This window comes from Gymnoscopelus microlampas, assembly GCF_963454915.1.
Source record: "Gymnoscopelus microlampas genome assembly, chromosome: 11".
In the NCBI taxonomy this organism is placed as follows: domain Eukaryota; kingdom Metazoa; phylum Chordata; class Actinopteri; order Myctophiformes; family Myctophidae; genus Gymnoscopelus; species Gymnoscopelus microlampas.
This window is the reverse complement of record NC_139948.1, coordinates 54,627,688-54,653,721: the sequence shown is the minus strand read 5'-3', so window position 1 is coordinate 54,653,721 and position 26,034 is coordinate 54,627,688. Positions and strand designations below refer to the sequence as shown.

The 26,034-nt window shown below is 42.5% G+C and overlaps 1 protein-coding gene across 1 annotated transcript in view; it reads right to left on the bottom strand.

Moving 5' to 3' along the window:
• Positions 1-7: 7 nt before the first annotated feature.
• The window catches only part of hdac5 (histone deacetylase 5), a 108,389-nt gene continuing 82,362 nt past the window's right edge, over positions 8-26,034 (bottom strand). Inside the window, exons 26-29 of the mRNA XM_084070916.1 lie at positions 25,381-25,514; positions 21,427-21,511; positions 12,578-12,839; positions 8-591 (exon numbers count right to left, since the gene is read on the bottom strand). Coding sequence (XP_083927042.1) covers positions 552-591; positions 12,578-12,839; positions 21,427-21,511; positions 25,381-25,514 — 521 coding nt within the window. The 3' untranslated portion in view covers positions 8-551. The remainder of the gene's footprint in view (positions 592-12,577; positions 12,840-21,426; positions 21,512-25,380; positions 25,515-26,034) is intronic.

Sequence of the window (26,034 nt, the reverse complement as noted above, 5' to 3'; positions counted from 1 at the left end):
AGAGAGAGAGAGAGAGAGAGAGAGAGAGAGAGAGAGAGCTTGATAATCAAAGTCCACTTTGTCTCATTAAGAATCAGTGTGAGAACGACAGACAGACACAGAATAATAGATAGATAGATAGATAGATAGATAGATAGATAGATAGATAGATAGATAGATAGATAGATAGATAGATAGATAGATAGATAGATAGATAGATAGATAGATAGATAGATAGATAGATAGATAGACAAATGAAATGATAAATATACAAATGGTTTCCCAGGAAACTCCATCTGGTCCCGCCTCTACCAATCAAACCCCTCCTCCTCCGCGTGTGTGTGTGTGTGTGCGTGTGCGTGTGCGTGTGCGTGTGCGTGTGCGTGTGTGTGTGTGTGTGTGTGTGTGTGTAACTGTGGATGGATGGAGGGATGGACAGACGGAGGGAGGGGCATCAGAGTCTATTCTCTCGGTTCATTGGCTCCTCTGCAGTCATATGGGAGGAGTCAACACACTGGCCCCTCCTCCTGTGGGTGGAATCAACACACTGGCTCCTCCTCCTGTGGGAGGAGTCAACACACTGGCTCCTCCTCCATTGGCTCCTCTGTAGTCCTGTGGGAGGAGTCAACATACAATAGATCACTTCCTGTTCACACAATGAAATATGTAATAGAGTATTGAAGTAATCCTCTGAGTCATAGAAGTATTTTTTCTATTGGAAATCCCAGAGAGAAATCTTAGATGTCTTATAAGAACTGTGTTCACCTCTGTACAACTAGAGCCTGTCCTTCTGTACAACTAGAGCCTGTCCTTCTGTACAACTAGAGCCTGTCCTTAAAGACAATGTAAACGAATCACCTCTGTACAACTAAAGTCTGTCCTTCTGTACAACTAGAGCCTGTCCTTCTGTACAACTAGAGCCTGTCCTTCTGTACAACTAAAGCCTGTCCTTAAAGACAATGTAAACAAATCACCTCTGTACAACTAGAGCCTGTCCTTCTGTACAACTAAAGCCTGTCCTTAAAGATAATGTAAACGAATCACCTCTGTACAACTAGAGCCTGTCCTTCTGTACAACTAAAGCCTGTCCTTAAAGACAATGTAAACTAATCACCTCTGTACAACTAAAGCCTGTCCTTAAAGACAATGTAAACGAATCACCTCTGTACAACTAAAGCCTGTCCTTAAAGACAATGTAAACTAATCACCTCTGTACAACTAAAGCCTGTCCTTAAAGACAATGTAAACTAATCACCTCTGTACAACTAAAGCCTGTCCTTCTGTACAACTAAAGCCTGTCCTTCTGTACAACTAAAGCCTGTCCTTAAAGACAATGTAAACGACTCACCTCTGTACAACTAAAGCCTGTCCTTAAAGACAATGTAAACGACTCACCTCTGTACAACTAAAGCCTGTCCTTAAAGACAATGTAAACGAATCACCTCAGTACAACTAAAGCCTGTCCTTAAAGACAATGTAAACGACTCACCTCTGTACAACTAAAGCCTGTCCTTAACACATTGGCTGCCATCTTTTTTTTTTTTCTACAGTAGACTGCCAGACTTTTTCAATGATAAAAAAAAAGTACTCAGGAGCCGAGATACAGAATTTTTAAGTTTTAAGTTAACAAGGAAGTGGATGGGAGTCTAAATCTCCGAAAAATCATATCTCCTTTGGGTCAAATTAAAAAAAATATATATTTTGATTTTTTTTTTTTTTGTTGAAAGAACGCAGATCTGCGTTCTTGGCAGCGTGCGCTCTGCGGACGCAAAAGAACGCAGATCTGCGTCCATGGCAGCCAATGTGTTAAAGACAAGGCAGGTAAACTAATCACCTCTGTACAACTACAGCCTGTCCTTAAAGACAAGGCAGGTAAACTAATCACCTCTGTACAACTACAGCCTGTCCTTAAAGACAAGGCAGGTAAACTAATCACCTCTGTACAACTACAGCCTGTCCTTAAATTCAATTCAATCTTTATTTCAGACTCAGGGTCCATATAACAAAACAGTATGACACATACACAGTGATAAAACTATAAAAAGCAAATAAATAAAACAAAACAAAACAAAACAAAACACATAAAACAAGAAAACAGTCCATCTACAGCTACTCATAGTCAGCAGAGGCTGTTGCACCAATGTCTCCATATCATGGAAGAGAACCGAGTAGAACTCTTGATAGGGTAAATTAAAATCTTAACATGATTGTCAGACTCTTCAAGACGACATATGAATTTGTACATTACATTTCTTAACAGGGCTTGACAGGTAGGTACCCCCAAGTTAACAAACAGCTGGCTGGCACTGTGCCATCTTGGTACCCTCACCAGCAACCGTAAAGCATCATTGTATGCAACTTTTTTTTCTGCTAGCCTAGTAGTTACTCCATAGGTGAGCCGTATACAAAGGTGAACAGAAAGCTTTAAAAAGTGATACCTTGACATGTACAGAACATTTGTGAAATTTCCGCATTAGTATGTTTGCCTGAGCATACAGTTTGCAGCGTTGTCTATGGATGTCTTTATCGTCTGAGAGATCATCAGAGATACAGTGACCAAGATACTTAATCTCACTGCACAGAGATAGTATGTTGCTACTGAGAATGAAGTTAGGGAATACTGCCTTTTTATCCTCTTTACTTCGCACAATCATGATGCTTCTCTTCTTGGCATTATACTTAATATTAAAATCAATGCCATACTGGGAACTGACCCTCAGAAGCTGTTGTAAGCCTGCACTGTACAGGGAGAAGATAATTAAATCATCCGCATACATAAGGTGGTTAACAATAGAATCACCTACTGTATGACACATCCAGTATTACACAGGTTCAGATTCCTAGACAGATCATCCATGTATAAATTAAACAATAGAGGAGATAAAATCCCCCCTTGCTTAACCCCATTACCTACATAGAAATGTTCAGACACAGTACTGCCCCACTTCACCTGCATAGTCTGATGTGCATACCAAAAGGCTAAGATCCTTATAAGTATCCCCTCTTTGGCACATTTTGTCAAATCATTTGAAGTGATTCAATCTGTCAAATGCTCTAGAAGCATCAATAAAAGACAAAAACATGGTGGAATTATGGCTTCTATATTTTACTATAATGTCCTTTAAAGCAAAAATACACATATCAGTGCCATGTTTCCTTTTAAAACCAAACTGGTCATCAGCTGTGGTAATATACCTATCCAACCTGTCCAGCAGGATTTTCTCCAGGACTTTGGAGAGAATGCTAGCTAGAGCAATAGGTCTGTAATTATCAATGCTATTTATTTTCCCAGCTTTGTCCTTGTTAACTGGCACAAGCAGCACAGATAACATGGAATCTGGTAAGACACCATGATTAAGGAATCCAGTAATACACAGAGCAAGTATAGGAGCAAGCTTTAGACTGGCATGTTTTAAGAGTTCAGCTGAGATGTTATCCAGGCCACAAGCTTTGTTCTTTTCTAGCTTCTGGTCGATCCACACGGTCACAACTTTTTTCTGTTCTGGCCCCACAGTGGTGGAATGAACTTCCCACTGATGTCAGGACAGCAGAGTCACTGATGTCAGGACAGCAGAGTCACTGATGTCAGGACAGCAGAGTCACTGATGTCAGGACAGCAGAGTCACTGATGTCAGGACAGCAGAGTCACTGATGTCAGGACAGCAGAGACACTGATGTCAGGACAGCAGAGTCACTGATGTCAGGACAGCAGAGACACTGATGTCAGGACAGCAGAGTCACTGATGTCAGGACAGCAGAGACACTGATGTCAGGACAGCAGAGACACTGATGTCAGGACAGCAGAGTCACTGATGTCAGGACAGCAGAGTCACTGATGTCAGGACAGCAGAGTCACTGATGTCAGGACAGCAGAGTCACTGATGTCAGGACAGCAGAGTCACTGATGTCAGGACAGCAGAGTCACTGATGTCAGGACAGCAGAGACACTGATGTCAGGACAGCAGAGTCACTGATGTCAGGACAGCAGAGTCACTGATGTCAGGACAGCAGAGTCACTGATGTCAGGACAGCAGAGTCACTGATGTCAGGACAGCAGAGTCACTGATGTCAGGACAGCAGAGTCACTGATGTCAGGACAGCAGAGTCACTGATGTCAGGACAGCAGAGTCACTGATGTCAGGACAGCAGAGTCACTGATGTCAGGACAGCAGAGACACTGATGTCAGGACAGCAGAGTCACTGATGTCAGGACAGCAGAGTCACTGATGTCAGGACAGCAGAGACACTGATGTCAGGACAGCAGAGTCACTGATGTCAGGACAGCAGAGTCACTGATGTCAGGACAGCAGAGACACTGATGTCAGGACAGCAGAGTCACTGATGTCAGGACAGCAGAGTCACTGATGTCAGGACAGCAGAGACACTGATGTCAGGACAGCAGAGTCACTGATGTCAGGACAGCAGAGTCACTGATGTCAGGACAGCAGAGTCACTGCCCATCTTTCGCCGCAGGCTGAAAACCCACCTCTTCAGGAAACACTACCCTTCCTCTTTGTTTGGCTTACTTGTTATTAACTAGTTGTACGAACTCTTATTTTATTGTTGTACTGTTTTATTGGATCTTGTTTAGTCGATACACTTTTGTATTAGCTCCTGCTCATTTGATTTAGCTATTTTGTCTCATCTGTTTAAGACAGTAGGTAGCTGATATATAGCACTTTTACCTTAGCGCTAGGTATACTCTTGGTTGCTTGTTTTTGCAGGAAATGCACTTCAGACTTCTGGTGATTAGTAGTTTCGTTCCCTACCTATGTTGAATGCACTTATTGTAAGTCGCTTTGGATAAAAGCGTCTGCTAAATGACTGTAATAATAATAATGATAATAATAATAATAATAATAATAATAATAATAATAAATATAGCTGCAAGCAGCAATGAGCGGTTTCGAGAATAATGGCAGACTGGCAGACTGTGACAGAGTGGCAGACTGGCAGACTGGCAGACTTTGACAGAGTGGCAGACTGGCAGACTGTGACAGAGTGGCAGACTGGCAGACTGGCAGACTGTGACAGACTGTGGCAGACTGGCAGACTGGCAGACAGACAGACTGTGGCAGACTGGCAGACTGGCAGACAGACAGACAGTGACAGAGTGGCAGACTGGCAGACTGTGACAGACTGGCAGACTGGCAGACTGTGACAGAGTGGCAGACAGACAAACAGACAGACTGTGACAGAGTGGCAGAGTGGCAGACTGGCAGACAGACAGACAGTGACAGAGTGGCAGACAGACAGACTGTGGCAGACTGGCAGACAGACAGACAGTGACAGAGTGGCAGACTGGCAGACAGACAGACAGTGACAGAGTGGCAGACTGGCAGACAGACAGACAGTGACAGAGTGGCAGACTGGCAGACAGACAGACTGTGACAGAGTGACAGAGTGGCAGACTGGCAGACAGACAGACAGACAGACAGACAGTGACAGAGTGGCAGACTGGCAGACAGACAGACAGTGACAGAGTGGCAGACTGGCAGACAGACAGACAGTGACAGAGAGAGAGAGAGAGAGAGAGAGAGAGGGAGAGGGAGAGGGAGAGAGAGAGAGAAGGGGAGAGAGAGAGAGAGAGAGAGAGAGAGAGAGAGAGAGAGAGAGAGAGAGAGAGAGAGAGAGAGAGAGAGAGAGAGAGAGAGAGAAAGAAAGAGAGAGAGAGAGAGAGAGAGAGAGAGAGGGAGAGAGAGAGAGAGAGAGAGGCAGTGAGAAAGAGAGGCAGTAAGAGAGAGAGCGAGAGAGAAGAAGTGAACATGCATTAATTAACAAAGTCATGATTTTTGTTCAGTAAATTATATTTGGACCGGTTAAATTGAGGTTTGAACCAGGGACCTATAGACTTGTGGGTAGACAGTGTAAAGGATAAGGATAATTCCAGGTCCGTTCATGAAAGTCCTTGCGGTCTTGTTTCCAATGAGAGCCTGTGAGCAATTAGGGGTTAAGAGTCTTGCTCAGGGACAAATTTCATTTCATCGACACATTTGCTGGCCTGGCCTGGAATCGTACCTGGGGCAACCAGGGCCTCTGGCTCCCTAGGTGGGCTCACTAACCACTCAGCTATGGCCACAGTACAGACTGAGCCATTGGATAGACAGAATTCGATTTCATATGTGGTAAGTTATCATACAGCATGGGTTGCTTATTATATACATACAAGCTCATAACGCGTCACATTGTAGATCGGCTGTATGTGGTTACTGTAGGTGTTGTATTAATAATTACATCTGCAAAGTAACAAGTAACTAAAGCTGTCATCTGCTGTAATTGTAGTAGAGTAGAGTAGTAAAGTAAAAGTACCTAAAAATTGTACTGTGCATGTGGCAGGTGTGATTGGTGATGAGTGAGAGGGGTGGATCCAATCCATGGGAATAGGATAATTCCAAATGATGATCACCTCAACGCATTGTTGGGGACAGGGATCGAACCAGCGACCTATGGATTCACAGGCTGCCTCTCTTCTCATTGAGCTAGAGATATGGCCTCCCTGATGGTGTCTGTTGATATCTATAGGTTTTTCCGTCCATTATGAACCAAGCCTCTATTTCGCTAACTACTGTAGATCACTGGTTCACAAAACATTTACCAATAAAGTTTTTTTTTTGTCTCCTCGGACTGGAAACTAGTGAAAATAGTCGACCTACAAGCTCACAACGCGTTGCTATCTGAAAAGTTGTGAGATTGTAGATCGGCTATTTTCACAAGAAAGTATGTCATACATAAAAAACAACTACTCTCAAAAAAGCATTTCATGTTATTGTTTAAAAATTGCACATGTCTGAATTAACAGGGTCATGTTTTGTATAATGCAATATAAATGTAAACTGTAATCAGTGGGATTTGAACCAGGGACCTTCGGCACATGAGGCTCACACTCTACTGGTGGAGCTATTGAATCGACAGCATCAGATAGTGAGAAAGGAGAATCCAACAACACAAAACAAAAGGGCAAATGAATTACGTCATACATTGAAAATAACTACTTTCAAGTACGCATTTCTCGTTATCTTTAACAATTGCACATGCATTGATACAGTCATGTTGTGTGCAATGCAATTGAGTTGAGGTCTGCATGAGGTGAGATTTGAACCAGCGACCCTGTGGTATCAAGGCAGATGATTAAGCCATTGGGCCAACAGACCCGAACTGATGAAAAAGGAGTTCACACACATGACACACTTTCACGCAAATTGCTCAGAAATGCTGGATTTAAATGTTTTTCAAACTGCTCAAAATTGCAGACAATCTAAGGGCGGAGCTTACTGGTCAAAGTGATAGATATGTTCCTCATTGATACAGTCATGTTGTGTGCAATGCAATTATAATGAAGTCTACCTGAGGTGGGATTCGAACCAGCAACCCTGTGGTTTCAAGGCAGATGATTAAGCTATCAAGCTATTGAACCTACACACCTGAACTAGTGAAAAGGGAGTTCAAACACATGACACACTTTCACGCAAATTGCTCAGAAATCCTGGATTTAAATGTTTTTCAAACTGCTCAAAATTGCAGACAATCTAAGGGCAGAGCTTACTGGTCAAAGTGATACATGTGTTCCTCATGAGTCAAGGCACATGTGTAAGCAGGTTTAACGGCTGTCGGCCAAACGAGGCATGACTTTTGCCTGTTTAAAGTTTGCATTTTCAAAAAATTGCTATAGCGCCCCCCTTTGACCAATTGGAGTAAGATTGGTTTCAGTGATACTTGGAATGACCTTCTACAATATTGCAAAGTGTCAAACAAATGCGAGTCTGCATGTATGTTTTAGGGGCAGATGAATAATTGTCATAAAACTGCAATTTTCATTGGCTTATAAAAGCTTAACGTTTTCACTTATGGAAAATCTGCTTGCTCACGTCTGTCGGCATTGGTCCAAAGTTCATGTGTATACAGTTTCGTACAGATTGCTCAATCTGTACGAAGGAAGAGTCTTTTTTACTGCTTTTCATAGAATTCGAAATGGTGGGAGATCTAAAGGTCAGAGGTCAAAAGTCAGAGTGTGAAAGTTGTTAGGCATGAGGAGACGCATGTGTGCATCGAAGTTTCATGGCTGTGGGTCAAACAGGGCATGAGTTGTACCTGTTCAAAGTTGGCATATTTCAATTGAGTGCTACAGCGCCACCCTTTGGCCAATGTTTGTGAGTTTCGGGTTTTCGCCGTTTGGCATAGCCCTCTACCATATTGCCGAATTTCATAAAAAGTGACCACGCGGTTAGGCCAGAACTGGCAAAACCGGCGGAAGAATAATGAACTCTTACAGATGTAATAGGGTTCGAAGCCTGATAGGCTCTCGAAACCTAATAATAATAGTGAAAGCCAAGGAATGCAATAAGGCTTCGAAGCCTTACAGGCTCTCGAAACCTTAAAAAGAGGGAATGAAGTACATCATACATTGAAAACAACTACTCTCAATAAGCATTTCATTTAACAATTGCATGTTTATTCATTGATACAGTCATGTTGTGTGCAATGCAATTGAGTTGAGGTCTGCATGAGGTGAGATTTGAACCGGCGACCCTCTGGTATCAAGGCAGATGATTAAGCCATTGGGCCAACAGACCCGAACTGATGAAAAGGGAGTTCACACACATGACACACTTTCACGCAAATTGCTCAGAAATAGTGGATTTAAATGTTTTTCAAACTGCTCAAAATTGCAGACAATCTAAGGGCGGAGTTTACTGGTTAACAATTGCACATGTATTCATTGATACAGTCATGTTGTGTGCAATGCAATTATAATGAATTCTACATGACGTGGGATTCGAACCAGGAACCCTGTGGTTTCAAGGCAGATGATTAAGCCATTGGGCCAACAGACCTGTACTAGTGAAAAGGGAGTTTACACACATGACACACTTTCACGCAAATTGCTCAGAAATCCTTGGTTTAAATGTTTTTCAAACTGCTCAATATATTTCGGAATGGAAACTAGTGGAAAATAGTCGATCTACAAGCTCACAACGCGTTGCTATCTAAAAAGGTGTGAGATTGTAGATCGGCTATTTTCACAAGAAAGTATGTCATACATAAAAAACAACTACTCTCAAAAGCATTTCGTGTTATTGTCTAAACATTGCACATGTCTGAATTAACAGGGTCATGTTTTGTACAATGCAATTTAAATGTGAACTGTAATAAGTGGGATTCGAACCAGGGACCTTTGGCACATGAGACTCACACTCTACTGGTGGAGCTATCCAATACACAGCCTTAGACAGTGAAAAGGGAGAATCCAACAAAACAAAACAAAAGCGCGAATGAAGTACGTCATACATTGAAAATAACTACTTTCAAGTATTCATTTCTCGTCATCTTTAACAATTGCACATGTATTCATTGATATAGTCATGTTGTGTGCAATGCAATTATAATTAAGTCTACCTGAGGTGGGATTCGAACCGGCTACCCTATGGTTTCAAGGCAGATGATTAAGCGATCAAGCTATTGAACCAACACACCTGAACCTGTGAAAAAGGGCCTCAAACATGTATTTGACACAGTTTCATGCAAATTGCTCAGAAATCCTGGATTTAAATGTTTTTCAAACTGCTCAAAATTGCAGACAATCTAAGGGCAGAGCTTACTGGTCAAAGTGATACATGTGTTCCTCATGAGTCAAGGCACATGTGTAAGCAGGTTTAACGGCTGTCGGCCAAACGAGGCATGACTTTTGCCTGTTTAAAGTTTGCATTTTCAAAAAATTGCTATAGCGCCCCCCTTTGACCAATTGGAGTAAGATTGGTTTCAGTGATACTTGGAAGGACCCTCTACAATATTGCAAAGTGTCAAACAAATGTGAGTCTGCATGTATGTGTTAGGGGCAGATGAATAATTTAAAAAAAAGCTGCAATTTTCATTGGCTTATAAAAGCTTAACGTTTTCACTTATGGAAAATCCGCTTGGTTACGTCTGTCGGCATTGGTCCAAAGTTCATGTGTATACAGTTTCGTACAGATTGCTCATAAATCCCAGGAGGAGTAGGCTTTTTACTGCTTTTTACTGCTTTTCATAGAATTCGAAATGGTGGGAGATCTAAAGGTCAGAGGTCAAAAGTCAGAGTGTGAAAGTTGTTAGGCATGAGGAGACGCATGTGTGCATCGAAGTTTCATGGCTGTGGGTCAAACAGGGCATGAGTTGTACCTGTTCAAAGTTGGCATATTTCAATTGAGTGCTACAGCGCCACCCTTTGGCCAATGTTTGTGAGTTTCGGGTTTTCGCCGTTTGGCATAGCCCTCTACCATATTGCCGAATTTCATAAAAAGTGACCACGCGGTTAGGCCAGAACTGGCAAAACCGGCGGAAGAATAATGAACTCTTACAGATGTAATAGGGTTCGAAGCCTGATAGGCTCTCGAAACCTAATAATAGCTTCATTATAGTGTTGTAGACTTCTTCAGTCACAATTTCAGTGGGGTCTACCTTTTCCACCACAAAAGAGTCACTCTTAACACAGTTGAACAACTCATAGTAGTGTTGCCGCCACAGTTCAGCAATATTGCCTGACCCACACACTCCTTCAATGGAAGATGGTAATTTTACTGTTGTTTATAGTTTTGACCTCTTGCCAGAAATCAAAACAGCTGTTGTTACGCAGCTTTCTGGCAAGTGAGTCTGCCCTCATTGTGTCCTCATTCTTTTTAATGAACCGGACAGCATACTTATATTTGGCATTAGAGGCCTGTTTCTGTTCAAACACAGACCCATGTCTTGGCCTACCTAGACTGAAAGAACGAGCCCAATCGATGGTCTTGAAGGGCGGAGCCAAACCCAGGCGCTGGATTCCAGCGCCTGGGTTTGGAGCACTCTGATTGGTTAGGAGATAACAAGGTCCTAAGACCAGCGTTCCTGCAAGGTTCTCCCAGGCTTTTTTTCTTTTGAAACAAAAAAAAAGGCATGGGTTTCCGAGGCTATGGCCTACCTGATTCTGACCATACTTTAAGAGCATCTCTAGCAGCAGTGTGTAGCTCGGTCACATGTTCATTCCGACCAGGTTTTATACTAAACTCATTTTTCTTTCCCTTGTAAAGACCCTTACTTGAGTCATTTAAAACATTTATAATAAGATGATAAGTAGAACATAAATCTCTACCATGATGCACATTTTTACAGTTAGTGTCACTGCACTGCATGGCTTCCCTTGGAAGAACAACAGAGTCTAGTGATTTGTCTGTGAGTGAGGTATAGTGATTAATATCCTGCTCACTTAGTTTAGTCCAATCCAGCCTCCCTGTGTATGTTTTACTGTCATCCACAGATAGAACTGGAATGTTTTCAACATTTAGGGTCATTACTATCGGGATATGATCTGTGGTGGCCAGATCATAGCATATGTTTATGTTGTCCAGGGAAGCGTGTGCATCAGCTGTGCATATACAGTGATCTAGCCATGACACAGTATGCCATGCCCAAAGTGAATAGCCCAAAGTGTAAAATAATGCTTTTTAGCTCAAATCTAAAAATGACACAGTTCCAGGTCTTAATGGGTTAAACAACCTTTCGTTCATGTCATATTATTATGCTACGTAAATATGTCAATCTTCCCCCACTAAGATACAGTATGTCACCAGGAAAACTTGAGAGATATGTGTTTCCATTAGGACAGATCCAATTTAACCACTTCAACCGCTTCACGTGTTGACGTGTTGTGACGCGTTGTGACGCGTTTTGACACGTTGTAAGCTTGATCTTTAAGATCTAGTTAGGATACCCTAACCCAGAAATAATTCCGGAGGGGAGGGGAGGGTTGCCAGGTTGTGGAGGAGGAGGAGGTCAGGGAGGTAGGGGGTTGCCAGGTTGTGGAGGAGGAGGAGGTCAGGGAGGTAGGGGGTTGCCAGGTTGTGGAGGAGGAGGAGGTCAGGGAGGTAGGGGGTTGCCAGGTTGTGGAGGAGGAGGAGGTCAGGGAGGTAGGGGGTTGCCAGGTTGTGGAGGAGGAGGTGGTCAGGGAGGTAGGGGGTTGCCAGGTTGTGGAGTGCCTTATAAGTGGTGAAGTGAGTTCTTTGTTCTTTGGGCAGCCAGTGTAGGACAGGCTGATAAAATAAGCTTCATATCCATGTGAGTAAACTGATGTGATCTAAGACATTGGTTCTCAAAGTGGGGTCCGGGGACCCCTAGGGGTACTTGAGGTGGTTCCAGGGGGTCCCCAGCTAAATGATAGACAGGAACCAAATGGACCCTTATGGCTCTGTAACTCTGAGAGTGTACAAATGGAACCAAATGGACCCGTCAGTTGTACACTCTCAGAGTTACATTAACATAGATTTTACAATGTGAATTGGGGTCCCAGAGGTATAAATGCCATTAAATGGGGGTCCGTAGCCTCTAATGCATGTCAAACTGGGGGTCCTTGAAATTAAAATGGTTGAGAATCACTGCTAGAGAGCAGTAAAAATCTTCTCTTATGGGGGTCCCTGGCTTACCTTTTCAAATGGGGGTCCGTGGGGTAATAAGTGTCTATTTGGGGGTCCCTGACATGAAAAAGTTTGAGAACCACTGGGTCTAAGATGAACCCTATGGGGTTTATAATGGACTAAAATAACTGTGTGACCCAGGGGGAACAGCGCCCTCTAGTGACCAAAGGAAAGCTGACCTGTTGGTTTCCAGGACGACGGGGGCGGGGCTAGACTGGACGTCGACCGTCAGCGACGCCATGGCAACCAGAGTCTCCGCCTCTTCTGCCGCCGACTCCGATTGGCTCTGGTCTCCGTGCCCCGCCTCCGCGCCGTCCAATGGGGACGCCGCTCCGCCGCTCTGGCCGTCGTCCAATGGGGACGAAGCTCCTCCCCTCTGGGCGTCCGATAGGCTCTGAGAGACCGTCTGAGCCAATCGCTGCAGGCCTGACCAATGATCACCTAGAGAGAGAGAGAGAGAGAGAGAGAGAGAGAGAGAGAGAGAGAGAGAGAGAGAGAGAGAGAGAGAGAGAGAGAGAGAGAGAGAGAGAGAGAGAGACATAGAGACAATTGAAATTTGACATACCGAAAATGTTATTATTTGTTTATCTTGTTGGAAACGGAAAAGATCTGTACCATTGATTCAGTTGCATTAGTTCTAGTTACATTAACATGAAGTCACTAACTATCTCCATGTGGAATATCCAGGGTCTGAGTTCATCTTTGTTTGGTTTAAAAAGTACAACCCTGGAATTCCAACAACACATGAAAAATATGGACATAATCATTCTTGAAGAAACCTGGTGTAGATCAGATGCAGTCACCCATTGCCCCTCAGGCTACCGTGAAATTATTGTTTCTTCTATAAAAAATCACACCCAGTGTGAAGTGGGCGGTGTGTGGTCATCACAACATGACTCACTTTAAAAAAAGGATAGATTACTTTTTTTAAAGTCCATACTGCTATTTATAGGGCTGCACATGTGTCATGTGTTTCGCTAGCCAATCACAGTCCTGAATTTGCAAAGTCAGCCAATCACATTACAGTTAGTGGTGATGACACTAGCTGTAATGTGATTGGCTGATATGAAAAAAGTATCGATTTGCATTAACAATGGAAGGGTTAGGGGGTACACAAATGTTTTGGTCGGTGTCCAAAACTCACTTATAGGGGGCGGCTACACCGCCCCAAAAATCCCACAACTAACAAGGGTAGAGACTCAGGGGGTATCATCATCTGGTATGAATCGGATTTGGACACCTACATTTCACAAATAAAAAAATAAACCTCTCATATTTGGCTTAAAATCCAGAAGGAGATCACTGACTCCAACCAAGATACCTACCTATGTGCCCTATACATCCCTCCCTCTGAGTCTCCATACTTCAACGAGGAGATCTTCCCATGTCTCCACAATGAAATCAACCACTTCCAGGCCCAGAGGGGAAGGTGTTGATCTGTGGAGACCTAAACCACATGCCTGACTTTACAAGAGACATGGGTAATAGGCACATATTTGGTCACAACTACCCAAGAAATATAGTTGACTACCCAAGAACAAGTTCTGATACACAGGTCAACACAAACGGAAAATGCCTCATAGATCTCTGTCAAAGTCTGGGTCTGTACATTGTTAATGGTAGAATGAGAGGGGACTCTCTGGGGCAGTACACCTACGGTTCATCTCTTGGCTGCAGCACTGTTGACCATGTGATCACAGATTTGGACCCATTCTCTCTCAGGGCCTTCACAGTCAAGCCATTAACACCTCTGTCAGATCACAGCCAAATTACTGTGTATCTAAAAAAAAAGGCAGAGACATCTAACACAAAAACTAAACCCAGTAAGCTCTACAATATCACCAAACAATACAGATGGGTCCAAAACAGCACAGATGAATATGGTAAAGCAATTAGAGATCCTAAAATTCAATCACTCATAGACAATTACCTTGTTCAAATTTACCCTCAAAATAATCACGGCATTCATTTGGCGGTACAAAATATAAATCAAATATTTGACCAACTGGCATCTATGTCCAATTTGAAGACATCTAGATCCAAATCTAAACATATACAAACAGAAAAATGGTTTGATTTGGAATGCAAAAACATGAGGAAAAAACTCTGAGAATTATCAAATGAGAAACACAGACAACCAAACAACCAAGACGTGCGTCCTGGCTATTGGGAAGCATTGAAAGAATACAAAACCACACTCAGAATCAAGAGAGCAGAGTTTACACAAAAACAATTAGAAACCATTGAAGAATCACTAAATTCAAACCACTTCTGTGACAATTGGAAAGCATTACATAAAAAACACCATGAAGAGATACCGATCCAAGATGGAGAGGTATGGAAAGACCATTTCAACAAATTATATAGTAAAATAACAATGAACCCAGAGCAAACTAAAATAAATGGAAACATGCTTACATTAGAATTAGCGATTAAACAATATCAAAACCCATTAGACTACCAAATTACTGAAAAAGAATTGAATGAAAAGCTTCAGACTCTGCAGCCTAAAAAGGCCTGTGGAGCTGATAGAATTTTAAATGAAATGCTAAAAAACACAGACACCAAATTAAGATTGGCCATAGTAAAACTGTTCAACTTGATTCTGAGTGTCGGACACTTCCCTGACATCTGGAACAAAGGACTCATCACGGCCATTTTCAAAAGTGGAGATACATTAGACCCTAACAACTACAGAGGCATTTGTGTGAACAGTAATCTGGGGAAGGTGTTTTGTAGTATTTTAAACACAAGACTCATAGACTTCCTTATGAAGCACAATGGGCCGGATTCATAAAGGGATTTGCGACCATATTTTGTACGTACCGGCATTTAGGACAAGTCGTACACATACACCTGATTCATAAAGATTTTTTGGTCTGTGTTTTGTGCGTCAGGTGCGCACGTTCTCACGTCACCCCCGAGGCAGTCTTGCCAGGGCTGAAATGTGCGTATGTCTTTAGAATGCTTTATTCTTCATGCCAAAATCAATTACAACAGTGGCAAACCTCAAATAAAATATATATGTGCCCAACATTTGTCAACACATATATATAAAAAAATAAAAAATAAATGTCAAACGATGTATTGCTTAGACATGATGTAGAATCCACCGCTTTTTATTTATTTTCTAGGCTATGAGTCGCATTTAGAGCTGAAAAGGTCCCTCAGTGTGTTTGCCAGTGGGCCATCTCAGCCAAAGTGTCACATAATAATGAAAATAGGCTTCATGCCTTAATGACACTGCGGAGGGACGGACGCACTTCCAGTGTCCGTCCTGCGGTATTAATTTGTAGGCTAATAGTCTACTGTAGGCTACTCTACTGTATATTGATCACATGAACGCCACACACAACAGCCTAATAAATGTTACCATCTGATGAGGAAACAAGCCTAATAATAGTGGATGAAAGCTGTGTCCAGAAGATATATTCCCCATTCCGACGTAGGACAGTGATATATTAATCAAAAAATAACGAATTTAATCAATAAGTAATCAATAAGCTCTTGTCCATAATCGGATAGCAGCGTTCCATTTGTATGCTGGATTTCATAATCTTTTTACCTTGGTAAAGGTGCGCAATGTTCATTAGAAAAGGCTTATATAATATCCTTTCCACATTTTAATAGCCTTTTATTTGGTAATGGGGTTAAACCTTGTAAACTTCTTTATTCTCATTACACATGAGAGCATTTATTACGTGATCCGCTTCCAGACAGAACAGTAAGTTGTCAAGGCGATGCGACACCGCATATGTTATCTTTAGACGAGAGACGGCAGAGTTGAACTTGTATCAGCGTTGCCAGATGTTGTGAGAGAAATAAGCAACCAGGTCTAGGAAAACAAGCCCAACAGAAGCAACTGGCACTTAGGCCATTATAAGCACTTTAATTAAACCGTTGTGAGCTTGTAGATCTGCTATTTAAAAAAAAAAATGTGTGTAATAAAATGTGGAAGATTTGGAAGATTGTTTAAACATTCTAACAACACAGATCTGCCTCCAGCTGGCACAAAACATTTCCAGATGGGGCTTATAGGGATAAATTAGCCTACATATTAACTTGGGGGTCCATGACATGACAATATTTGAGAACCACCGGTTAAAACAATTAAACAATTGTGAAGCAAGCCCAAATAACCAACTACACTTTAGAAACAAGCCCCAAAAAACGCATCCTACAGCTCCCAATATTTACAAGCAACATTACAGAAAAATAAGTCCAAATTCGCTTATAATAAGCGGACATGGCAACACTGTTTAGCACGGTTCAGCACGGTGACGTTGAAGTTGGATGCTGTTGGATGCAGCCTTCCAGAGAGTAATCATCACACCTGGTCATACGCACTGGTCATACGCACGTCTCTGTCATATACGACACCCCTTTTGAATTGCACGTCCGTTAGTGAGTACCAAAAATACGACCTCCTTTACGAACTTCATTTACACCATATTTACGACCCTCGTTATGAATCCGGCCCATTGTCTTAAGTAAAGCACAAATTGGATTCTTACCAAATTGCAGGACATCGGACCATATTTTCACCCTCCACACCCTAATTGACAAACAGGTAAACCAAAACAAGAAGAAAATCTATGCCTGCTTTGTTGACTTTAAAAAAGCATTCGATTCAATTTGGCATGAGGGATTATTTTATAAATTATTGGAAAGTGGTGTGGGGGGGAAAACATATGAAATAATTAAATCAATGTATACAAACACTAAATGTGCAATAAAAATTGGAAACAAACAAACAACATACTTCACTCAAGGGCGTGGAGTGACCCAGGGCAACCCAATCTCCCCAACCCTCTTCAACATTTATGTTAATGAATTGGCCAAGTTATTAGAACAATCTACTGCTCCTGGCTTCATTCTACATGACTCTGAAATCAGATTCCTCCTTTACGCAGATGACCTGGTTCTGCTGTCACCAACAGAAGAGGGTCTACAGCAGAACCTGGCTCTGCTCGAAACATTCTGTCAGACCTGGGCCCTGACAATTAACTCACTGAGTGCCATTAACGTGTTTGACGTGTTTTTGAAAAAGTAGCATCATTTTTTTTTTTTTTTTTTTTTTTTGAAAAACATGTTCAGAACCCAAGATATCATCATCTGAAGATGTGCAGCTCCATCCACTCCTTGTTTAACTTAGAACTGAAAAAGGCTGTATCTCGCTTCCTAAGCACTTTTTGATTTCTGTGAAAAAAACGCTGGCACTTTTCAGAATCAATTTTGAAATAATTCTGGCAATCCTGGCACTCAATGAGTTAACCCTGAAAAAACTAAAGTAGTCATATTCCAAAAAAGGTCCACAAGTCATGGAAGAAAGTACAACTTCACCTTAGGAACAACACAAATCCAACAATCAAACAATTACAGAAGAAGGCAAGGAGAGCATTTCTACGCCATCAAAAGGTCAACACATGTTGACATCCCAATTAGGACCTGGCTCAAAATATTCCACTCAGTGATTGAACCTATTGCACTATATGGCAGTGAAGTCTGGGGTCCTCTCACAAAACCCCATTTTGAAAAATGGGAAAAACATCCAATGTAAATCCTGCATGAGGAGTTTTGTAAGAGAATCCTCCAGGTTCAGAGGAAGACTCCTAACAATGCATGCAGAGCAGAATTAGGTCAATACCCTCTAATCATCAACATTGAAAAAAAGAGCCATAAAATGTTGGAAACACCTAAAAATGAGTGACCCTAAATCCTATCATTATAAAGCCCACAAAAGCCAAGAGATGAACATAGAGAAGAGTCCCGTCAGTCAGATGGTCCTGATGCTGAACAAACCAATGACCAGCCTCCGGACAGTGACATCACTCCCAACACATCAGACCCAACCAAATTATTAATCAACAGAAACAAAAATACGAGAACTATTGGATCGAAACAACAAAAACCCCAAAGTAAACCTAACCCATTGAGACCTGAAGCCGATTCTACATGTCTCCTGAATCTCAACAGTTTTCTGAAAAACGTTTCTATATCAGTGGTGCTCAATCTTTTTCATGTCAAGGACCCCCACAATTATATGTATTTGGCCGCGGACCCCCATCAAAATATGTTGTTCCAGGGACCCCCCAGAAGCAAAGATTTGAGTTAAAAATGTTCGCTTTAAAAATATATACATTCAAAGATTTGCACACATTTTCACGATTTTTCAAAAAATAGCAGATCTACAAGCTCATAGCGCGGCACCGCGCTATGAGCTTGTATATCTGCTATTTTTGAATAGCCCAAAGTGTAAAATAATGCTTTTTAGCTCAAATCTAAAAATGACACAGTTCCAGGTCTTAATGGGTTAACGTCTATCTGGCCCTAAACAGACAATACACCGTGGCAGAATATGTGAGCACGGTGACTGATGGCAAAGTGAGAAAAACCTTAACAAAGTACAGACTCAGTGAGCACAGCCTAGCCATGGAGAAAGGCTCATATAGACAAAGCTGTCTGTCCAGAGAGGACAGACTGTGTGGAGACAGACCTGTCTGTCCAGAGAGGACAGACTGTGTGGAGACAGACCTGTCTGTCCAGAGAGGACAGACTGTGTGGAGACAGACCTGTCTGTCCAGAGAGGACAGGCTGTGTGGAGACAGACCTGTCTGTCCAGAGAGGACAGGCTGTGTGGAGACAGACCTGTCTGTCCAGAGAGGACAGACTGTGTGGAGACAGACCTGTCTGTCCAGAGAGGACAGGCTGTGCTCTCACTGTGGTCAAGGAGTGGTGGAGACAGAGCTACACTTCTTGACTGCATTATGTGACACATCTAAACACATAAGAGAAGATTACTATCCTACATTCACAAAAATAACAAAAACAAAGATACAGTTTGACTCTATCCAGGTAATCCTCTACTTATTAGGTGAGAAAGCCCAATGTTCAAGGTTGGCAGCAAAATATGTAGCAGCCTGTCACAACATGAGGGACAATGGGTGAACACTATAAGTCTACTACAATTAATAGACTAATGTCATTTTGCTTATGTTTGTCTTGTTTGTATTATTGTCTCCGCCAGGCCGAAGGAATGGCGAGAGAGTATGTTTTACCCTCCGTCTGTCCGTCCGTGTGTGTGTCCGTGTGTCCGTGTGTGTGTCCGTGTGTGTGTCCGTGTGTGTGTCCGTGTGTGTGTCCGTCCTGTCTGTGTGTTACCAGCTAATCTCCGGCACCGTTGGCCCGTTCGCTCCGAAACTGTGCACACACACTCCCTGGATGCCAATTCAGAACCTCTGCCCTAATTTTTTCACATGGGCCTGTTATAGCGCTACCAGGAGGCCGATTTGTGCAAAACCCATTTTTTTACATTACTCCTACAGATTTTATCCAAACGTCATGCAAATCGGTACACAGTATCTCTATAGTCATGTGATCAACACGGATCTGTCCGATTTCCCTTATTCCATCCTCATTACCTATGGTTGGCCTCCAAAGTTTGCAGGATTGGTCCGTTTTGAACAAAAAGCCTCAAACGCACGCAGCTTGCGATTTCCGTGAATTTTCACACTCACATTCCCACTAGGCCGAGGAAGAAATGCCACCCTTTTCACATTGGCCTATTATAGCGCCACCAGCAGGTCTAATTTAGCAAAACACATTTTTGGAACAAAATGCCTCAAATCATGAATGCAGTGTCTGATTGCCGTGAAAGACCTAAGAATAAATGGCACCCTTTTCACATTGGCCTATTATAGCGCCACCAGGAGGCCACAATAACGTACCTGACCTGGCGGAGACCTGTGCTCCGAGGAGCACTTTTTCTAGTTTGTTATGATTCTGAATATGTATTATTATTTTGTAGCATAATGCATGTAATGCTTTGGCAATATAAGAATGCTTGTCATGCCAATAAAGCATATTTGAATTGAATTTAATTGAATTGACAGAGAGAGAGAGAGAGAGAGAGAGAGAGAGAGAGAGAGAGAGAGAGAGAGAGAGAGAGAGACACACAGAGAGAGACATAAAGACAGAAAGAGAGAGAGACATAAAGACAGAAAGAGAGAGAGAGACAGAAAGATACAGACAGAGCGAGAGAGTGACATAGAGACACAGAGAGAGACAGAGAGAGAGAGTGACATAGAGACACAGAGAGAGACAGAGAGAGAGAGTGACATAGAGACACAGAGAGAGACAGAAAGATACAGACAGAGTGAGAGAGTAAGTATATATTATATTTTTATTTTATATTAAGAAAATCATAAAAAAGGAATTGAAAAAACATCCCTTCACGTATTAGAAAGACAACATCAGAGTCTCCATCAAGACACTGTGTTGTGTCAGAGCTATAGAACCATCACTCACTCATCACAACAACCAATTACATATAATTGTGGGGGTCCTTGACATGAAAAGGATTGAGCACCACTGATATAGAAACATACGTTTTTCAGAAAACTGTTGAGATTTAGGAGACATGTAGAATCAGCTTCAGGTCTCAATGGGTCAGGAAATTAAAAATAAATAAATAAATAAAAATAAAAGTGCAAAAATACACACATTCACACACACATTCACACACCCATTCTCACACCCATTCTCACAAAAACACACACACACACACACACACACACACACACACACACACACACACACACACACACACACACACACACAGATGGAGGAGGAAACCATGCAAGGCACCAACCTGCTCATCAGGAGCAGTTAAGGGGTTCAGTGTCTTTGCTCAAGGACACTTCTACACTAACTCTGGGGGAGCCCCCCCAGCCCCCCCCCCCCAACCTGGGATGGAACTGGGAACCTTACGGTCTCCAGTTCACTCTCTACCCCCCCCTGAGCCACTGCCGCCCCCCAGGAGTGACAATCACATCATCATTGAAGTCTAACTGATCCACTACAAACAGGTTACTTTTCACACAGCTGAACAGTTCAAAATACTGATTCTGACAAAACTGTGAGATTGCATCAGACTTGGCAGTCCTGTGTGTGTGTGTGTGTGTGTGTGTGTGTGTGTGTGTGTGTGTGTGTGTGTGTGTGTGTGTGTGTGTGTGTGTGTGTGTGTTACTTTGTATGTGTATCACTTTCTCCAGAGACTCGGTGGCGTTGACACATGGAGCCTGATGAAGAACTGAGTCTGGAAGAACCTCCAACTGAGAGAGAGAGAGAGAGAGAGAGAGAGAGAGAGAGAGAGAGAGAGAGAGAGAGAGAGAGAGAGAGAGAGAGAGAGAGAGAGAGAGAGAGAAGAGAGAGAAAGAGAAAAAGAGAGAGAGAGAGAGAGAAAGAGAAAGAGAAAGAGAAAGAGAAAAAGAGAGAGAGAGAGAAAAAGAAAGAGAAAGAGAAAGAGAGAAAGAGAGAGAGAGAGAAAAAGAGAAAGAGAGAGAGAGATTTAGTCATAATATTTTAGTCATAGCTTTAGTCATGATAACTTTGTTTTCATTTAGTTTTCGTCAGTGAAAAAAGGAAGTCGACTGACATTTAGTCGACACATTTGTATCAACCAATCACAAGTGTTATATGTGCGTACCAGGGGGCCTATTACACTAAAGCAGAATTAAATAAGCCTGGATTTAAGTCAAATCCAGTCTGCTCCGTACAGCCTGGTTTATTCTGTACGAATAAGCCAAGCCAGGCTGAGAAGGAGTGACTTTGTCAAACCAGATTGTGTAGAGCCAGGATGGTAAAGCCAGGCTTCATATATTCCTATAAAAGACCATGAAAGTCCATAGCAGAATCCTTGAACTTGACCAATCATGGAGCCCAACACCAGAGCGGCGTTCTTCTCTGTGGCTGAACAGCAGCCCTGCAGCAGCTCATGGAATCATATGAGGAAGTAAAATGTATTATAAAGCAAGAGAGGAAACACGGCCGCAATAAATATAGATCCAGGGATACGATACGATACGATAATACTTTATTGTCAGTTTGCACTGAAATTTGTCTTGCGACCCAGAAAACAGCCATGTATGCAACATATAACAGTACACACATTTGACATGACACAAGAAAACAACAAAATACAAAATACATACATAAAGACATGCAAAGACAAGAGCAATGTCCACCACTCAGCCTACCCCTGGCTTGGGGCGGCAGTGGCTCAGGGGTAGAGTGGCCGGGTAGTGTGAGCTGGAAAACCGCAAGGTTCCCAGTTCGATCGCGGGCTGGGGCGCTCCCCTAGAGTTAGTGTAGAAGTGTCCTTGAGCAAGACGCTGAACCCCTAATTGCTCCCGATGAGCAGGTTGGTGCCTTGCATGGTTTCCTCCGCCATCGGTGTATGAATGTGTGTGTGAATGGGTTAATGGCACTATCAATGTAAAGCGCTTCGGATAGAAGCGCTATATAAATGCACCATTTACCATTTATAACTCCTGATTAAGCCTCAATGTGGTCTGATGGACAAAGGACCTCTTCAGTTTGACCTTATTGTATGTAGGAACACTGTATCTCCTTCCTGAAGGCAGCAACCTATATTCTCCATACAAAGCATGGCTAGTGTTTGAAGTGATATTCCTTGCCAACCTTATCATACTGTTATCATACGTAGATGTATAGAGCCTCTGAAGTGGTTGTCCAACAATCTTTGAACAAATGTTCACTTGCTGCAGCAGTTGTGACTTTAAGGCTATAGACAGACATCCATACCAGGTGGTACTACAGTACTGCAGGACACTCATAATAACAGAAGTGAAAAACAAAAGAAGAATCTGTCTACTAGCACCAAAAGATCTCAGACGGCGAAGGAAATAGACTCTTTGTTTTGTCTTCTTACCCACTGATTCAATCTGGTCTGACAAAAGGTGGTCAATTACTACTCCTAGGTGGTCAATTACGAACATACCTGGTTGATCTGTTCACTATGAATAGTAATGGGGGATCTGTGTATCTCTAGTGGAGCACCAAAAACAATCTATTCTGTCTTTTTTGTGTTAATGATAAGAGCGTTGTTATCGCTCCACTCCACCACCTTATTTACTCTGTGTTGGTGCAGTCCAGGATCACTGGAACTATCCAAAAGAGAAATCAAAACTGTATCATCAGAGTACTTTAGAATGTATTGGTCTGGTGTGTCAGTGCGACATTCAGACAGACATTTCTCAGTACTACAGCTGTCAGTATAAAGGGTGAAAAGTACAGCTGAGCTTACACAACCCTGGGGAGCACCAACATTAGTGGTTAATGCTGAGGAGAGGGTTCTGTTCACTTTCACCCTCTGTACTCTGTTAGTAAGGAAGGAAGCACACCAGTGAATTAAGTATGGATTCAGTTCCAACTGTACCATCTTTGACACCAGAATATCAGACTGTATTGTATTGAAAGTCTAAGAACAGCACCCTTGCATGATTCTTATTAGACTTATCTAGGTGTTTTGTAATGAAGTGGACCAGTGTGACAACCGCATCCTCTGTACCGCAACCTTTCTTATAAGCAAACTGACAGGGGTCAAATTTGTCTTTAGTTATACTCACAAGATGTTGCAACAGTATTCTTTCCAGTGATTTCATGATCACCGAAGTGAGAGCTGTGGGTCTATAATCCTTATGTTCTTTTGGACATTGGATTTTGGGTAATGGTTTTATGTGTGAGGTTTTCCAACACAGAGGAGTTATATGTGTGTCTACAGAGGTTTGAAATATTGGTTGCCACACAGGAGCCAACTCAGATGCAAAGTTTTTGAGGAGAAAAGCACTGCACTCGTCCGGCCCATTAGCTTTCCTTGTGTTAGTACACAGAAACACTTTTCTGACATCCTCTTCAGTGATGACAATTCTGTCTGAGGGGCCAGGTGTTACAGCCTTAAGTATTTCAGTGCACTTAGAGGAATCGCCTAATGATTCGAATCTGGCATAGAAAGTATTTAGGTCATTGGCAAAGCCAAGTTCATTTTCTGTCACATTTTTGTTTTTAGCTTATTTTCTGTCAATTTAAGTGCACCGAAATCTTTGTTTATGAAGGCTGTTTTCCTTTCATTTATTACTTTCTTTATGTCCTTGGTCACATATGTTTTATTGTTCGGATAGATTTTAATTTCTTTTGTAGGAACAACCAGCTGTACACAAAAAATAATGTAATCATTTGTAACTGTGGTTATTTCGTCCAATGGACCATCTCTAAAAGTGTCCCAATCTGTACAGAGAGATTTTACAGGGAGAAAGCGTGGCAAAGTATTGCCGACAAATGAAATGCACAAGTCGTTCAAAAATATGCAATTAATTTATATACAAGTCCATAAATATATAATTCAGTTAGGCTTAAACATGAGGAGTTTAAGTGAATATTGGAATTATTGCCTACTAATCTACAATGCTATATTATATGCCCATGCAATGATGACATTACATGGAATCCATCTATTTATATAGATAGATTCCGGTCAACGGGGGTCCGGGGGTACACGGGGGGCCGGGGGTCCATGGGGGTCTGGGGGTCCACGGGGGTCCATGAGGGTCCATGGGGGTCCGGGGGGCCACGGGGGGCCGTCAACACAGGGACCCCCGTGGACCCCCGGCCGCCACAGGGACCCCCGTGGACCCCCGGCCGCCCTAAGACAATTTTTTTCCGGGCTTGTAGATCTTCGATTTTCGCATAAGAATTGAATACGTGTGTAAAAACTCATTGGTTTGTGATCACATTGACTGCTTAATGAACAGTAAAGGCAATAGGATTAGTTAAACCTGGCAGTTAGCCTGGTCCGGACCAGGCTAACTTCACAGCTAAATCTCCATGGTAACTAAGGTAGGATTGCTTCAATTTTCTTTCGTGAAAGTCATGGATAAACGTATCCAGGGTGAACTGGATAAACTAATCTGGTTGATAATTCAGCTTTCATGAAACCGATTCATGGATAATCCTGGATCAATTAAGACAGGATAGATCCAGGCTTAACCCCTAAGTCTGCTTTCGTGAAATAGGCCCCTGCTCCCCCAGCAGTGTGTGTGTGTGTGTGTGTGTGTGTGTGTGTGTGTGTGTGTGTGTGTGTGTGTGTGTGTGTGTGTTCGTGTGCGTGTGTGTGTGCGTGTACCTCCCCCCCCAGCAGAGCGGACACACAGTTCTCAGCAGCGTCACAGATGGCCGTGAGGTCGTGACCTCCCTCCAACACCAAGACCACCCGCCCCCCCGCCAGGGTCATCAGCTGCTGGGTCAGGTGACCAAAACCTGCACACGCACACACACACACGCACACACACACACACACACACACACACACACACACACACACACACACACACACACACACACACACACACACACACACACACACACAGTTAATGTAATTAATTAGTTGAATTAATCTGGTGTGTGAGTCATTTCAGAATGCATCTCAGGGTTCTAATAATCACACTGACTAATTAACCCCTTGAGACCTGAAGCCGATTCTACATGTCTCCTAAATCTCAACAGTTTTCTGAAAAACATATGTTTCTATATCAGTGGTGCTCAATCTTTTTCTCACTGCGAAATGTGAATAGCCTAAACATGACTGCTTTATTTTAACTGGAACGCACACTGCTCGCTATGGGTTAAATAAATGAATATAGAAACGTATAACATTCATGGCGATGTGATTGGTATCATAATCTGTCATTCATGATTGACAAAGATTGTACCGTTACCGTGTGTGTGTTCTTCATGTGGTAAAATATGGGTGTTTGGAGAATATTAAAGGGCCTGTTAT